At 34.4% G+C, this 18,783-nt stretch overlaps 1 protein-coding gene across 1 annotated transcript in view; it reads right to left on the bottom strand.

The window, feature by feature from the left end:
- Positions 1-18,783, bottom strand: part of LOC118739767 (cubilin homolog) — a gene marked incomplete at its 3' end in the record, with an annotated part of 488,997 nt that overhangs the window by 157,112 nt on the left and 313,102 nt on the right. The window contains 1 exon segment of the mRNA XM_036471274.1: positions 16,535-18,050. Coding sequence (XP_036327167.1) covers positions 16,535-18,050 — 1,516 coding nt within the window.

The following is an 18,783-nucleotide window of genomic DNA, read 5'->3' on the forward strand; positions in this document are numbered from 1 at the left end:
GAGAAGTGGACCAGGGACCGATCTGTTCGAAGAAATCGTATTTATGGTCCGATTTGCTTAAAATTCGGTACGTAGGTAGCTTTTTGCCTGGATAAGCTTATAGATTCCTGTTTTCCAATTTTCATGCAATTTCGAATATAAATAGCTTTAAGTAACGACCATATCAAGGGGCGAATTCGTCACTAGGCAAGATTTTTTTGCGCCAATCAGAAACAACGGATACTGTCAAAATATAATTATAATATATAATATATCTCAACTAATATATATTTAGAAAGCCGTTTGTTAGTTTTCGCAAGGCTCGAGAGCGGCTGAACCGATTTTTTTGAAACTGCCACCTGCCGCACGTGTCCCAAGGATGGTTTTAGGCTGCAAAAAAATCTATATGTAAAGGGGGCGTGGCACTTCCCATACAAACCGAATTTCTCATGCTACATATCTCTGAAAGTGTGCATGGTAGAGTTTTGGAAATTGGAATGGAGATATACGAAATCAATCGCATACCCTTGGAGAAAAATTTTAGCCATTGTAAAAACGGGTGTGACATCTCCCATACAAACCGAATTTTTCATACTGCTTATCTCTGGAAATTTTTTGGTAGAGTTCTAAAGTTTTGTATGGAGATGTACGAAATAAATCGCATACTCTTGGAGCAAAATTGGAACTATTGGAAAAGGGGGCGTGGCATCTTCCATACAAACCGAATTTTTCATACTGCCTATTTTGGAAGTGTTCATGGTAGAGTTCTGGAATTTAGTATGGAGATATACGAAATCAATCGCATACTCATGAAGAAAGAGGGCATCTCTTGGAAACGGGGGCGTGGCACCTTTCATATAAATCGAATTTTTATACTGCATATCTCTGAAAGTATTCATGGTACAGTACTGGAACTTCGTATGGAGATATGTATATAGTTGAAATCAAGCCCATACTCATGGAGAAAATTTGGGCTATTTGAAAAGGGGTGTGAGGCCTACAAACGTACCGACCTTTAGCTATCTTTCAATGAATTTTTTTATTATTCTGTAGGTGTGTTTGTGAGTGATCTCCTCCTAAATGGTTGTACGGATTTTAACGAAACTTGTTGTGTATTTGAGTGGGTCTCTGGATGGTTTAGTTTCACAATTTAATCCGACAGTTGGCGCTGTAGTTGAGTTATTACTAAAAATCTTATTTATATCCGATTGGGTAATGTTTTAAATATGTATGCAATACTATTGCAAAAACGTGCTGCCAAGTGGTGCTGAAGTCGAGCTATTACTAAAAATAGCCAAGGAGAAAAGGGGCCGTGAAGGTCAGATTAAATCGACCTGTTGCACCATTGAGTATATCGAACGCTCCTGCGTTGCAATTGGCCCAATGGATGTGATTTTCCAATATTATTATGCGTTCAAACTTTTAAGGTATTTCGTCTGAAATAAGTATATGTATATTGCATTTCTGTAGAACAATGATTCGCACCCGTTTTGAAAGTGCCACCAACTATACTGTAAAGCTTCTAGGACATTTACTATAGAACCGGGTCATTGTTGCCGCCAGGGAGTGAAGAGGAAAAAGTTTATTTCGCTTTGCGAATAACCGTGCTATGAAATGCCGCACAACTGGACACGGTGGGCAGGAAGCGAAGATAGGTTGCATAAAAATGTCGACAAAATCTGAAAGCAGGGTTGTATTTGTTGATATCTTAAGGTTAAGAATCCGCTTAAATTGAAATCCTAGCTGCTCCTGTTTTAAAGATATCCACATTTTATATACTTCTGATAGGATATATTTGCAAAAGAGGAAGGCGTACTTCTCGATAATTAGAGCATATTTATACGAAAAGAAATCTCATACAAATCTGTTCCCCTTTTTTAACTCACTAAAACGGATCAAATCAATGTGAAACATTTTCATTTTTTCCTACCGAAAGAATAATTGATCGAGATTTATTGGGCGCTACCGGTATACAACTTAGATAAAACACCACAATTACCTTTTTCTGTAGCGTGAACTTTCTCATTACAAACACTTTCAATATCGCAATATATGTATGTATGTATACAATATTGTATGCTATATAATACGGTAGTAATTTTTTATTAAAGGTTTGTTGCTATAAGCAAGTAGCGCAGGCAAGTCGCACTGCGATTGTGCAAGAAATAAAAATGTTCTAACTTAGGCCAACGGTACTCCGCATAATAAGTAAATAAATTCAAAGCTTGTATGAGATTTATTTTGGTATTTATGTACTCTTCTGTCAGGAAATAATGACTATTGTACATCCAGAACACAAATGCGATCATAAAGAAAATCGCATGAAAGTATGCGCTTTGTGTGTAGGGCTGCCAGACGTCCCGGTTTTCCCGGACATGTCCCGGTTTTAGACTATTTGTCCCGGTGTCCCGGTCCAACCTTAAAATGTCCCGGGTTTCATTTAAGTGTCCCGGTTTTCGATTTGATTGCACAAATTTTGCTTAAAAATGACTACGCTGAGAGAAAAAGGCGTTGTAATATTAAGAAAAATTTTATGAATTTACTGGGGGAAATAACGCATAGTAAACATGAATATGTTTTATTTGATTATCGTTTTGAAATGTTCGTACTTAAAAACAATACTTTCATACCACGCACACGTGGTGAATGCACATTTACATGTCTGGCTGTAGCTGAGTGCACGAAGATGCTTGCCACAATTTGCTAATTTCCAGAGCGTCAGGGTTCAAATCCCATTACAGACAGCATGGAATTTAAATAAATTTTTTTTTAACTTAATTATGAAAAAGCATCCGTTAAGTGCAAAGCGCTTCATTTTAATATTGGCGTATTTCAATTGAATATTTCTATACTAAATACTAAAATTTGTATACTTAAATTATTACGAGTTGGGTTGGTGCTCTTTCATATGCGATTTTTTTTTTTAATGTAGCACGTTTTGCATAAGCAATAGTTGATGATTAATATAAGTATGTACCTAAATACGTTAAAATGACATGCACAGAGTTTTACAATTATAGCAAAAGCCAGAAGTTTTGAAACAAGCTCACAGCAACGAAACAAATGACTGATATTTTAATGTTACCTTGTATTTATTTTTTTTTTTTTTCGTGAAACCTAGATTACTTATAAGTACCGTGCCGTACAAAATTATTGGCTCGGAGACATTTTCATCTGATCACAATTTCTAATCAGATCTTTTAGAAAAATGTTTAAAATGTAGCTTTTGAGCCAATTAGTAAAGTACAAATCTGAAGTTACCAGAAAATTTCGTTGATTTTTTGCAATTATTTATTTTTTGCTGACATACAAAAAAATTTCGAACATAGTTTATATGGAAGAAACTCTCAGTAAAAACAATACCAAATATATTGCCTCGTTCAAAGCCATGAGCAAAATCGTGAATACATGGTTTTCCGCAAAACAAGCGGATCTTAGTAATTTTGATAAAAATCTTAACGAACTCCGCACAGCTTTGAAAAGTACTGGAATTTCTCAAACTGTCAAAATCCATTTTATCCTTAAACATTTAAAGCAATCTATTTCATTCTTGAATAACGATGGTTTAGGATTATGGTCCGAGCAGGCCGGGAAGTCAGTTCATAGGGAATTCATTAAATTCTGGGATAGATTCAAAATAAATATGAGTGATGAACCAACTTTTGTGAGTCGCCTGAAGAAAACTGCAATGACATTTTCATTCCAGCATATATAAAAACTTAACTAAATAATAAAATATTTAAATACTAAAATGTGTGACTATATTATATTTAAACAAAAAACAAATATAAAAAAATAAAGCAAGAAAAAAATATAAAAAAATAAAACCAAAAAAAGAACAAAGAGGTGCAAAGTAAGTTGCCTCTACGTGGTGCGCCTTGGAAACGATTGAAACCGGCTAAAAACTTACATAAACTTATATTTTCATATAATATATATACACACATTTACTCACACATACATTGTTGAATATTTAATGCACAAGGATGTTTTTCTCTTTCGCAAAAGTCGGTCCTATCATAACTATGTAAAATGTGGATATCTTTAAAACAGGAGCAGCTAGGATTTCAATTCAAAGGGATTCTTAACCTAAAAATATCAACAAATACAACCCTGCTTTCAGTTTTTGTCGACATTTTTATGCAACCTACCTTTGCTTCCTGCCCACCGTGTGGAGAATTTCAAGAACGGATATAACACTTTCCTTAGGTTATTTAAAGCGGCAAATGACCACCAAACCTTAATCTTAGCAGACAAATGTGCCAATGAAAATCGTAAACGTGAATTGTTGGTGAAAATGTTGGACCAAAAAGTTTCAATAAATTATATAAAAATTTTGGGCGGGACGAAGTTCGCCGGGTCTGCTAGTACATACATAAACAACCTCGAAAATTATTTATTGATAACGTTCTTACACATGCAAATACTATATATACATATAATAACTTCTTATTTGGGGTTGACAAACTTTAACTTCAAAGTCGTCTTTATTTCGTCTACGAATATGCCCCAATAGTTTTGCAGTCAAATGAAATTGCATTTCCCCCTCATATGTATGTAAATACATACTCCATTAATTGATAACATAAATGCATACATACATTCATGCATATGTACATTCATACGTATGTGCATATTTCTGCCAAATACTACGCACATGCATACATATCTACAACTCAGCGTACATACATACATACATATGCCCCTGCAGTGAAAAGCCAAACCAGTTAGAAAAAATACTAGTTCATTAACTATTATGTGCCTACCAGTTCGACAATTTCGAAGAACTTAGGCGATCAGCGACATCTGCCTTTGAATTGCCAAAGCCAAAAATAAAACGCAATGAATTGCTTTTCTTAAAAATGTCGGGTGTGGCGTCACGGGAAGACTACTGGTTCTGGTTCTGAAATCGCAGGTTCGAGGCCGCTTGGAGGTGGTTAAGATTTTTAAATTTAAATAAATGTAAGTAAAAATAATTTATTCAATTTATAAATAAATAATAAATTTGAAAATCTAATTGCATTGCAAAAAAGCATTTAGGAAGAAATATAAAAACAAAGAAATTAAACAAAATAATTTTTTTTATTAAATTTAAAAATTACAATAAACAGCATAAACAAAAAAATAAATTTATAAAATAATAAAAATAAAATAAAAAATAGAAAATAAAAAAACTTTCCCTGCGCCAGGATTTGAGCCTGGGACCTCAGGCTAACCATGCGAGTGCTCTGCTCTGTCGGCCATTGTGAATGCTTTTCACGGGGCATGAATTGGCAGACTATCTCATCAACTGGTATGATGCTACTAGTATTTATACTAGTAGATGCTGATGCATAGCCTGATAATTGACATCTCGTAGGACATCGCAATGTTAAAAATACCAGTCGCTAACATTGAAAAAGGATAGAACGTGAACTAGTTCGGCTGAAACGCAAACCGGTAGAATTCTAGTTCACAACTAGTAGCTATCCCTGCAGGGACACGTGTGTATACGTGTGTGTATGTATACATAATCACGCACATATTCAAATGCAACAATAACCATTTTATTCATAAACGCATGTGCGTATTTTTCAAGGCCAAATAAATTCATTCATAATAACCGCAGCACATCTCCCCGCAAATTCAGCACCAACAAGCGCAACTTTTTCAGTCCGACACAAAAATTCTAAAATGTAAAATTTAAGAAATCTCGGCCAGCCAAGTGAAAAGTGGCAATTATTTCTCTATATCCAGTAAAATAAGTTATCTCGAATTTTGGTAATTGTTGGTAGTTTTTGACAAAACACTCAATTTCTCTATTCTCTTCCAATCTTTCAACCACTAACTAGTATTTTAAGGTGTAATTTTAATAAACATTAAATAAAAGTGTAAGTTTTCTGCAGGAAAATAAATTAATTTTTTTTAATAAAATCAAAACTTCTAAAATCACAAACATATGTGGTTTTATCGGAAGTTCACAAATGTAACGTGGCAACTTAGCTCGTTTTCACATTTTTCGGTCCGAAATTGTAAAATTTTTGTCCATGACGCGCCACGATTTTTGTACAGGTGGGTCAATGTGCCTTGAACACCATTTGTGTAAATACAAAAATTTTATTTTGTTTATTTTTTAATATTAAAAATGTCTGTGCTTCAAAGCGTTTATAAAAATATATTTACATATATCCACGGATGATTTTTAATTTTTTTCACCTGTAAGCAAATCTTCTGTACCATGAAAGATTCAAACACATCAAAGTACAAGCAATGCAATGTTCAAGCTAGTGCTACTCCACTGTACATGTGTATATGAATGTATGCATGTATGCGTGTAAAAAATGTCAATTCCAGTTTGCTTTTAACCCATTTTAGCGGACATAGTTTTTTTGGTTTCAGCTGGTTGCAACTGTTAATGAAGCACAATTTTTATGTTTAATCTTTATGAAAGTTACATGTATCGTCGAGAACATGGTTACATGCAGAATTTTAAATTAATTATTATTATTCTCCATATAAAATGTACGAGTATGGCTTTATTAAATGTAAACTTATGCGAAAACCGAAATATTTAGTCAACCTAGGGTTAATTTTGGTGGCTTCGTAGAAATATAATAATTTGTCTTCGGTTGGCGGACGGCGAGGGGAAGTCGAAAGCAGACCAATCGTACATATGTGTGCACGTATTTACATTTATTAATGCATACATATTTATGCGTTTGTCTTTTGGGATGAAAGAAGAATTTCATATATGTTGTGATTTGTGGCGCGTATGCTAGAGGCGACGCAACTTTTTGGCGTCTCGCCGTTTGGCTTGGTTCAAATCCCGGACGGACCAAGTAATAATTTTTGTTTTTGGTTTTTTAATTGTCATATTCCATTTTAAATTTTACTATTAGCTTTGTTTAAAATAATATAAATGGATATTTAGGTACAAACGCATGCATAATTTCATATAATCGCTCAAATTTGCCAAAAGTTACTGAAAGCTTATTGTAAATGTTTTCTCTTAAATATTACTTATTGGAATTAAAATTTTATGCGAATCCAATTTTTATTCCCATTTTTAGAAAGCGCAAGTATGTATATTAGGCTGGGTCGATTTTGTATGGGGGAAAATAAAACTTATTTGACCGCATTGTAATAGTAGTATTATGATGTCTTAGGTCTCAGCCAATTGTTATTGGCCAGGAAAGATTAATTTAAAACTTATCTTTAGCCCGCGCAATTGAATCACAGTGTATGAATTTTGAAAATGAAACTTTGGCTTGTAATATCTATGGAATGCGTTATTGTTATAAACAGGACGATATATCAAATTAAGGGCTATTAAATTTAGAACCTCACGTTCATTGATCATTTTTCAATAAGTCTACACGATTTTAAGATATTAAAATAAAAAATAAGAAAACTATGATTTTCCCATATGAATTTTCAATTCTTCATTACTTCAGCAACCAAGTGAAAAATACAAAAAAATGAGACGAGATTTATTTCAAACCTTTTAATGTTTATATAATATTAAAATGACCATGGACTTGGTCACGCCGATTTGGTCAGTTTTCAAGATCGTGGTGAATGAATGTATTTTCAAAGATTAGGAATCGTTCGACAAGTTAACAGTAGTTTCAAACATATAAGTATTTACATACATTACAATTAGGGTGAGAAACGCCTATTTTGAGTCCATTTTTGCAGTCTTGAAAACTGGTGCGGAATGGTTTCATTAGTCGCCGCAGAAGCACATTTTTCGCGGTTTCTAAATTTCCCGTTATATGAAAGTAGGGGATGTGCAATAAGTGTCTAGATATACATAAATATTTTAGTTAATTCCATTATGTGAAAAAGTGTCTGTAGGTAAATGCAATAGTCTTCAACATATCCTGGGAAATCCTTTTGAGGACTCTCCAGTTGGACGATATTGCTTTGCATTCAGCTTGAACGAAAAAAGTCACTCGCTGGCACAGTTTTCTGTAATCCGGTTCTTTTATTTAAAGGTTATTTATACAATTGAAGAGAAATTTTTTTAGAAAAAAACTGGAAATTCACTTAAGTTTTTCGATATAACTTTTGTAAATGTTACTCGATCGGTACGTAATAATTAACAAATTGAAGGCGAGACTTAATGTTACTGATTTTTCATAATAATATGACTAAAATAGTACAGATTATAAACAAATTATTTTAAAATAAAAAAAATCTTGAACAAATTTTTTTATCATTTTCTTATATTTACAATTTTTATATTGTATGCATAAACATAAGTAAACCAATTAGTGCGTCTAGAAGTTGTGCCTGTTCAGTGTTTCCATACTAATTTGCATAAACAAAATTTTTCCGCGAAATAATGGCTATTCTATTAGAGCTACCGAAATAGTTCCTAAATTTGCAAAAAATCGCAAACTATAGCTAATATTAAAAAAGGATTAGAATATTTGGAACTAGCGATCTAAATGTACGCCAGCAATATTATTGTTGTTCTTTACATCTTTTGACTATAGGCCAGTGCAATTATCAAGAGAACAATTAAAATTTTCTTGAAAATAGATAAGTTTGACATTAACCATAAGATAAAGGGCTGCGCGAAATGACACTTGACTTTATCTTTTGCGTTAAAGAATTCATTATCTAATAATATGCACCAAAATTTTTGGCTAAACCCAGAATTTTTAACAAGAATTGATCTTATTTGACTAGGGTGCTGTGGGCTCTTACAATTAAAATGAAAGACTAATATTTCGCAGGCTTGTTCTTGACTTGATGATACAATATATTTTCACTATTACCAAGGGATTTGAGAAAAATTAGATTTTCGACCCGCCCTAATGTATATGTTCATGCCACAAAAGTTTTTAAGTTAAACTTTTTTGTTATTTTCGACGGGTTTTGCGGTTTTATGCATATAACAAGTGCAATTTGTAAAAAATAGCGCAAATTTTTATTTTTTTTGTTTGAAAACGGTCATGCGCATTTTATTCTACAAGAAATTCCCTTTTATTTAGTAAAAAGTGCAAAAAGCCGTCAGCAATAAAAAATCATTAAAAATCAACCCGATTTTTTAGCCGCTTAAAACTTGATCTTGTTCCACTAGAATTAAAAACCGATCTATCTACGTACTCAAAATTTATCTAAAAACTCAGATTAAACAGGTCAAAATTTAGACGAGAATTCGTTGAATTTTTCTATGTTCTGTGTAAAGTTTGAAAGTTTGACTTATGTAGTTTTAATTAAAGCATGAACCACATTTTTATAAAAAAATAACAAAAATATTTTAACTTGAAAAACATTGCAAATATTAAACAAAAAACACCATGCACTCACTTTTGATTGCCAGGGTACATACATGTACATATGTATGTGTGTAAATTTTATGCAAAACTATAATTTTATTAAATTGTATTTGCATCTTCACAAAAAGAGAACAAGTTAAAAAATTTAACAAAAATTACAAATTAATGAAAAAAAGATTTGCCATATGTTCGTTTATTTGCTCGCAACACGAAGAAGAGCAGATTTTATGTTGCTCAACATTGTATTATGTTATCAACATTAAATTCAACAGAATTTCTACATTCCGACTTGAACTTTTCTAACGCTGTTAATTTTTCGTCCGCGAATAGTTTCCACTTTCTCTATCTATCTAAGTTCTCTGTCGGTGTTCAATGCAGTCGCCTCTCTGAGGGCTGAAAACGCTTCCATGCACAAGCTAATCATTGCTTTGCACGAAAGTAATAATAATTTAGCAGCCAAAGCAGAAAACATGCATTCGGATATCGCATCTATGCAGCGTAACCTTCGTGAAAAAGATGATGCGATAAAACTACTAACAACGGAGGTAAAAAATCTCCGTGCTACTCTTAGTTCTGCTCTTGACTTACGCCATAATCTAAATGCTGCTGCTGTTAACAACGCAAACAAAGCTACTGGTGCAGCTAATCACACTCTCTTGTCCTCTTCGCGTAATTATCATGATGTGTGCAATTCAACCGCTGCTGTCAATGCTCCACCAGCCGTTGCTAATCCTCTGCCGTCGCTCAATAAGCAATCAACCGCTGTGAACAAAAATTCTCCGTCTCTGTTGCCTACGCTGTCCGCCCCTGCTTGGTCGGTTATCTGTGAAGGTGCTGGTGTAGCTAGTGTTAACCCATCATCCAATGAGAGTAATTTGGGAGTATGCTCTCGTGATCAAGCAATGTCTTCTAATGTTGGTGCGATTACTGCTGCAGCTCCAAAACTGCACATCAACAAAAACGAGTCTTCTACTGTAGGTGTGATTACAGCTGCAGCTCCAAAACTGTACACTGATAAAAACGAGTGGATCAGGGTTTCCAATAGAAAAGCCAATAGAAAAAATGATTTACGTGTTGTTGGCTCTAATGCAAATGCTGAGTTAAAAGTCGCTGCTCAGACAAGCTGGATTCATTTATCCTCTTTTATGCCTTCGGTATCCACTGATGACATAATAGCTTACGTTGGAAAACATACTGGGATTGATAAGAGCTCCTTATTGTGCTACAAATTGGTTAAGAAAGATGCCAATGAGGGGAGTCTAAAACGCATTAATTTTATGTTGGGAGTTGCTGAAACTCTAATTGGAAAACTTTTGAATTCAGAGATTTGGCCCGCCAATGTCACAGTACGCCCTTTTCGGTTTTTTCAGCGGAAAGAAAATCAACAAGTTCAAACTTAGTCAAATCGAATCGCGCAACTTTAGTTTGTCGGCAGCATCGGGAACGAGCATAAAATCTTTGAGTATATATTATCGAAATGTCTCTGGCATGAGGACGAAGTCGGGAGACGTGTACAGGGGGAGCTCACAACTAAATTTTAATATCTTTGTTATAATCGAAACTTGGCTGAACTCGAATTTCATGAATTTTTCGATCCAAATTTATTTGACGTCTTTCGCAAAGACAGAGATTCCATTAAATCTGGATGCAACAGGGGTAGTGGAGTTTTAATTGCTGTACATCGTACACTCCGCGCTTCGTTAGTTAATCTGGCAAATAATGACAGCATATTGGACCAAATTTTTGTATGTCTGCAAGGCTCATCAAAGAAGTTTTATATTGCAGCTTCGTACATACCGCCTAATAGCAATGATTATATTTATAAATCTCATGTAAATAATGTGCTTAATTTACAGTCTACCCTTTATGAAAATCATCTTTGTGTACTTGGCGACTTTAATCTGCCTAATGTAAATTGGTCTCATTTAAGTAATCCATATATGCTAACACCATTAAATATCAACACCACTGAGGAAATTTATTTAATTGATACCTTGATACGTATTGAATTATCACAGATTAATTATATCTTGTAACAGACTGAACCGTATTCTAGATCTAGTTTTTATTTCTCAAAACATTCAGTCTAAATTATGTGAATGTCTTTCGCCAATTTCGCCAACCTGCGGTCACCATGCTCCACTGAGTATCAATTTTGAGTTTTATGAATTTTTTACCATTCCTCTTGAAAGCAATGGCATCCTCTTAAGTTATAATATGGGTAACTTTGAACTCCTATATGGGATTCTTCAAAATATCGATTGGGATTGTCTTTTTTCGGATTTTGACACAGAAAGGTGCTTTGATATTTTTAAAGCTAAAGTGTATGGTCTTCGTAAGAAATATATTCCTGCATATTCACCTAAAATCTATAAGCAGCCTTGGTACACAAAAGAGCTTAACCCTCAAACCGGCAACTTTAAAATAGTGATCAGAAATGGTTGGGAATTTTTTTCTGGCATAACTTGGGCATGATAAACTCAATGTTGTCATCTATATACCATTTTGTCGCTTCGTTTGACTTCCAGGTGAGATAAACGAAACAGTGCCTCCAGGCACTCATATCGGTTAAAGCAAAATATATGAACAGATAGAAATTTTATTAAGTACCAACGGTTTTATTCCAAAAAGTTTAGCAGTGCAAAGGAATCTAGAAAAATGTGTTACTTTTTTGAGTGCTATTCCAAAAAGCAATTTTTTGTCGCAGATCAAAAAATATAAATTGCATACTTCGCAAATACATTAGGGGTATTCTCCAAATCTTGCAAAGCCATTGCACGTAGCACGGATTGCATAAATTGCAAACACACAACAAGAAAATTCATGGGAAACAACATTTCCTATCGCTGCAAAATATGCAACGTCGAATCCCATGTATATATTTTGCAAAATAGCATAGCAAGATAATAGCGACCCCGTGCTAGTTGTTTTGTTGTTGGAATTGCTACATATTTCTCTCATTCCTCTCATCTCGCTCACTTAATTTTTTTTTGCTGTCTCTTGTTATTGTATTTGATACATAATTTCGCTGCTTGCTCCCCATGCATGCTACCACTTTGCAATGGGGTGTTCTCGTACTCTTCGAAATTTGGAATAGTATTTTTGCATTTCGTGCAATCCGTGCATCGTGCAAGACTTCGAGAATACCCCTATTGAGTTTGCGACTTTTTACAAAATTTGCACCATTCTTTCCACTTTCTCGAGCCATTTAGGAAGTTGATTGTTACCATTGAAACGAACGTCATCAACATGATATACAGATTTTCTGCCAACACTCAGAGCAGCAGGTTGCGATTCCTCTTGTGGAGTAGAAGGTTGACTTGTTGAAGATGGGCCACCAACCGAACGCGTTTGAGTGTAGCTCACAAGACCAGTATATCGGATAAAAAAGGCGGTCATTGCGTCCATCCCCATCTCGGAACGACGGGAATCTTTTTATGACTTCAAACCGTTTCAATGGCATCGTTTTGCGAATGGGTTCGAATGTATAAATGAATGCCAATGTACTGGCAGATATCATCGACATTCACATTGAATCTCAAGTTTATATCCTGATTAAGTTAGAGCATACCGCTTCGTCTCTTAAACAATCATTTCAATTATTTCTTTAGGGAAAAAATATATAGATATTATTGCACCGGTCTTGAGAGCATTTTTGTGTGCTCAGGTAAGCCACGAAATGCCACCTCATTTATAGGAAGTTTAAGGTTTGTTTTGCGCCAGATGACTTTGCTGAGTTCAGCAGAATCTCTGTTTATTGATTCAGTACTAGCAATAAAAAATCCATACGATCAGTACGTAAAATCAATTTTCCAAAGATGTGAGAGAAACTCTTACTTCCAATCAAACCACCATTGGTTGGTACAACTGCTGGACCTGTAGCTTCGGCTATACTACTACTTAGTCTCCACAGAATCCATAAATACAAGAATTTCTTCGGCTGATAACTTCGACAATTTTTCACGCGACATCATGTAACGATTTGCATATATTGTTATTTAGACACTTTATGAAAAACAGGTGAACAATTTATAAAAAGTATTTGCCTTACCGGTAAAAATTACCATAAACGCAAAGGAAAAATGCGACGCGTAAAAAAAATCGCGCCGAACGACAAGAGTGCCTTGAGACACACTTAGATTTTTTGCTATAGAACATAAAATCCAACTATTTTCAACACCGTAGATATAAAATCGTGAAGCTTATGACTAAAACTTTACGGGAATAAAATTCTTGAGTTAAAAGAACTTCTCCAAAATAAAAATTTTCGATGCTGAAAATCAGAAATTTTTTAATACGAAAACACGACCTTCTCCTCCACCTGTTCGCAAAAAACGGATTACAGAGGACTAACGGCCTGTCGGATTACATTCTAATTTGAGAAAGAAATATCAGCAAACATATGATCAAGAGCGTTGAACTCACTTGCGTAATGAAAAATTACATTTTCATATGCAAAAGTGATTTTTGTGATCCTTGCCTTGGGGCACTCTTACCGGTTAGAGGGTTAAGCATTTGCTAAACCTTAAAAATAGGTCTTATAAGAAATATAAGGCTACAAATAGCCCGTATTATTTTGCCATTTATAAAACTTATTGGATAGTTTTAATAAACTGGACAAGAAGTTGTATAGATCATATATTGGTAATTATGAGTTTATCATTAAAAGTAATCCTAAATCCTTTTGGAACTTTATTAAGCAAAAAAATTCTTGTTCTGGTATTCCGACGTCAGTATTCTTTAAGAATCGGTCAGCGACATCAGTTGAGGAAGCTGCAAACTTATTTGCTGAGTATTTTAGCTCTAATTTCGTTGTTCAGTCTCACGCATTTGATTATGTAGATTCTCATTGCTCGAACACATGTCTCTCCTTTGGGACAGTCTCTCTCACATCTAAGGATGTTGAAGAAGGTATCTTGGCTTTAAAACAGTCTACGAAAATTGATGCTGACGGGTTTTCAGTTATTTTACTTAAAAAGTGTGGATCTCTTGTTGAACCAATACGCCGGACTTCTGGTGTATTTATTGATGCCTGGAAAAAGGCAACAATAACGCCAATTTTTAAAGACGGTAATAAAAATGATGTTGGGAATTATCGACCAATTTCGAAACTAACCTCAATTGCGAAGCTTTTTGAGTACATTGCGAAAGCTAAATTAGTTTTCGCTGTTCGTAATATTATCATTCCGAACCAACATGGTTTCGTTCAAGGTAGATCTTCCGTCACCAATTTGGCGTTATTTGTTGATGATTGTCATGCAGCCTTTAAATCTGGCTATGAAGTGGATACTATATACACAGATTTTGCAAAGGCCTTTGACAGGGTGCCCCATAAAATTCTAATTTCCAAAATGGCTACTTTGGGTTTCCATTCAACTTTCCTTACATGGATTGAATCTTATTTATGCAACAGAGTGTGTACTGTTGTTCTTGACAACTCGGTTTCCCAATCTTTCACTGCAAGCTCTGGGGTTCCACAGGGTAGTATATTGGCGCCTTTGCTATTTGTGCTCTTCATCAATGACATTAGTTCATGTTTCTGTTTTGCCAAATTTTTGTTATACGCCGACGATTTGAAGATCTATTCATGAATAAAATATAAACAAGATGCAATCGCCCTTCAGTTGGATATAGATAATCTAAACTTATACACACACATAACTTTTTCCAAAAAGCTTTTAATTTCGCGAAACTCTTATCAAATTGCTGACTGCAAATTGAGAACTGTAGACAGAGTTAAGGACCTGGGAGTGTTTTTTGATATAAAATTTGCATTTTCTACTCACATTGACCACATAGTTTCTAAATCATTATCTATGCTTGCTTTTGTTCAGCGTAATTGCTCCTGCTTCTCGGATCCTTATACTTATAAAACGCTCTACACTGCTTTCGTAAGATCACGACTGGAATATGCTGCTTTTGTCTGGAGACCTTATCATGCTACCTACGTAAATAGAATAGAGCGTATCCAGAAAACATTTATACGTTTTGCACTATCCTCAATGAAATTTACGGAACCAATTCCGTCATATCTTTCGCGTTGTATGCTACTGGACTTAAAGTCTTTGTCTAGTAGAAGGGCGTTTCTGTCAGGTACCTTCGTGGCTAACATTTTAGGAGGTTATGTCGACTGTCCTGAGCTTTTAAGCAGAATTGGCTTCAATGTGCCATCACGCAGTCTTCGGCATGTGGATATATTTTTCATTCCAATTGTTAAGTCGTATTATTCTCTTAATGCGCCATTGATCAGAAATTTAATTGAATTAAATCAATGTTATTCTTTGGATATCTCGCTTCCAAGAGGCCTGGTAACTTTAAGTTTAAGCAATCATTTTAAGTAACTTAAGTTAGTCGTCTTAGTCAGTAAGAATTTTTTGTTTTCATTGACTAATAACAGAATAAATAAATACTATCGAAAACTTGTTTTCACTTTGTCAAATTAAATGGCCTTTCTCGTCAAATAAGTGAAAACACATTGTCAAATGAAACTTTAAACGGGTTCTCGCTTGACTCAGATCTGAACAGATCTTCAGTTGTATGCATGTTCTGCTAAATGGGCTACCTGTCCGGTTTTGGCTCATAATATGATCGGTAAAGGTATGGGAAAGGAGATAAAGTTGTGTCAAAATATGCCTATTTCGTAACAATAAATACCATAAAGATTATTTGTATAAACAAAAAGTTCACAAAATAGAACTTGTGTAAAACACAAAGATATCGCAGATTTCAATAACACATTTTATAACAAAAACATATTATATGTATCTTTTATAGTTCAACTCTAAAAGTGTGAACAAAATATACAACTATCGATAGTGCTAAGAAAAATTCGATAGTGGCGGCAATATGAAACCATCGATACTATCGATAGCCCCATCGATAGTTCTCTGATAGTTTTGCTGTGTAATGTTATTTTAATTACTTTCAGTTTCTGCATTGCTAACTGTTATTTTATTCGGAGTTTAGGATTTCTAGAGGATGATTAACATATTACATAAAAAAATAAAATGTAACTCCGTTCGTACAAAAAATATCGATACAAATAGATATCGATACTCTATATCTGATATTTTCGGTTTTCGCTACTACTAAAATTGCCAAGTAACAAACTAACGAGATCGATGTGAATACCCTTATTTTATCGTTTTTTAAAACATCTTGCAAAACTATAAGAACTACGTTTGACTGGCTGAGCTTGCTAGTTACGTTGGATCCCAACAACAAAGCGATCACAATCCAGCGGTTCAAATTTTAATTTCAATAACATATCAATAAATATCACCCACCTTTTTGAATTTAAATGAAAATGATCCCCATCCAGCGGCGCTCCTTTTGTATATAACTTTCAGACTATTGCCCTGAATCATTCTACTTGTTGGCAATGTATCGCCACAAGTCTTTTCTATGAGTTCCTCGGAATCGTCAATCACTTTGAAAAACCCCAAAAATGTATCATCGCAGCTTATATTGAAGTGCTCGAATACTATATTCATTGCGTAACTACTCTCAACATTGATTAGCCATACACACTCCAAATTGAGACTAGATGCATCGACATGCGGCGGATATGATATATGGCCACTGTTGCCACGGAAAATGCCACCACAAGAGGAGTCTCGTGCATTATAAGTTCCGGAAATATATTTTCTTGAGCGAAAACTACTTGTATAAAAATGAACGTATAAGTGATTCGCTTGTGATGTAATGGTAACAGGCACTTGATCTATTCGACACTCCCTTAGAAGATAATTGGTAGAATTTTTTTCCTCTGAAACAATAATACCATCCTCAGTGCAGTCATCTCGTGCTGATTCGATGTGAATATCATCAAAGTTAAGGACAACTTTTTTGCCAGCTGCAACCTCGATGTACCAATCACAACTCATGTCAATGCTGTAAGGGGCATTAGGCGTCTTTATAACGCCATAATTTCCCGATAAATGTTCCCCACAACCAATCCTCTTATATTCCAGGCGAAACCCCTTTGCATGTTCAGAGTAATCGGTGACAAATTTTATTTGGAATCGATTACCTTCCGTAATTATAGCTTTGCGGGGATTCGAACATAAGTGCTGTTTGGAGAGTACGTCGTCGTTTTGTAAATCAAAGATATCCAAATAGTCAAAATCGCAAGATTGGTCTCGAATTTCAATGTCCAAATGGGAAAATATTATTTGAAATTTGTTTTTTTTCCCGCTTTGTATATCCCAGAAACAATTCAGATTTGGAGGGTAATTATCAGGGAAGTTCGGCGACTCAATCACACCACGTAAGTTATCAAGCTTGACATTACAATTGCTCTCGTAATCGATGAAGAACCGCAATCCACTTTCAACTTCGTTATCGGCGAAATTATAAATTATTAAAGCCTGATTTGCTGAAGTTTTTAGTTGAACTTTATTTTTGTTGTTCCCACACGTGAAATCAATTTGAGGACTGTTAACGGTTATTCCGTCATATACCTTTAGAAAATTCTGACCGCATAAATACGAGCGCTCCTCAAAGCTTGTAATATTAATTTTAATTGTAGAACCGTGAGAAACCGTTATTTGCCAATCACACGATACTGTGCCGGCGCTAACATCATCATTATGTGGCGAATGTATTGAACCCTGGTACGAGTTAAGTTTACCTCCACAACCCGTCTCCGTTTGCTGCCATATAATGTAAAATCCTGCGTCGGAGATGCGCGAGTCAGACACAAAATGCAAATAAAGATGGTTTGCAAAGGATGGTACGCGTGCTGGTATACTACTTCCACAGTATTTACCAATTAAAGGTGATGTTTCACTCCCACCATTTCTATTAAAAGAAAAGCGTTACGGCATATATGACAGTCAAATTGAAAATACGCACATACATACATACATATGTACATATGCATACATACATATGTGCATATGTATGTATGTAATTAGCAACGAAATTCAAAATCATATTGTTTGCAAATTATGTTTATTTATTTATTTTCAATAATTTTCATTAAAAATATAACTCAATCTATAACAGAAACCACAATAATAAAAGTTTAAGAGCTTGCACAAATTGCAAAAAAACTAATCAAACTTCAAAAAATTGTCATCAAAATTTCCAAATTTTTAATTAGAATATTTAGAAAATTTTCGGGTATGCAGTTTTGTAGCCCATTCAATTGTAGTATATGAAAGTGCAAGTTTCAATTCGTTAAAAATTACCGTTGATTTTTAGAATCTTGTTTGTGGAGGGTGTTGCTGTTTTCTTTTCATATAAATAAAAAAATGGTCATGTGTTATATGGAAAAACAGGCGAACAAAGACAAAATAACTGAAAGTTACCGCTTCTTATTCACCATCCTCTTCTGAGTTATATGCAAATTTGCATATGGGGCGTTCCATACCAAAACGGACGGAGTCCACACTTCATGTGTTTGATTTATTTCAAATTTTTAGGGTTGATGCATAAACATAAATATTAAATATATATGAAATTTGAACTTGATTAATACATTTTTAAAAACTTTACTGCACAAAAATAAAAACAAATCGATTTAATATTT

Source organism: Rhagoletis pomonella, unplaced genomic scaffold (assembly GCF_013731165.1).
Source record: "Rhagoletis pomonella isolate Grant_MI unplaced genomic scaffold, Rhpom_1.0 Rhpom_scaffold_00005, whole genome shotgun sequence".
Classification (NCBI taxonomy): Eukaryota; Metazoa; Arthropoda; class Insecta; order Diptera; family Tephritidae; genus Rhagoletis; species Rhagoletis pomonella.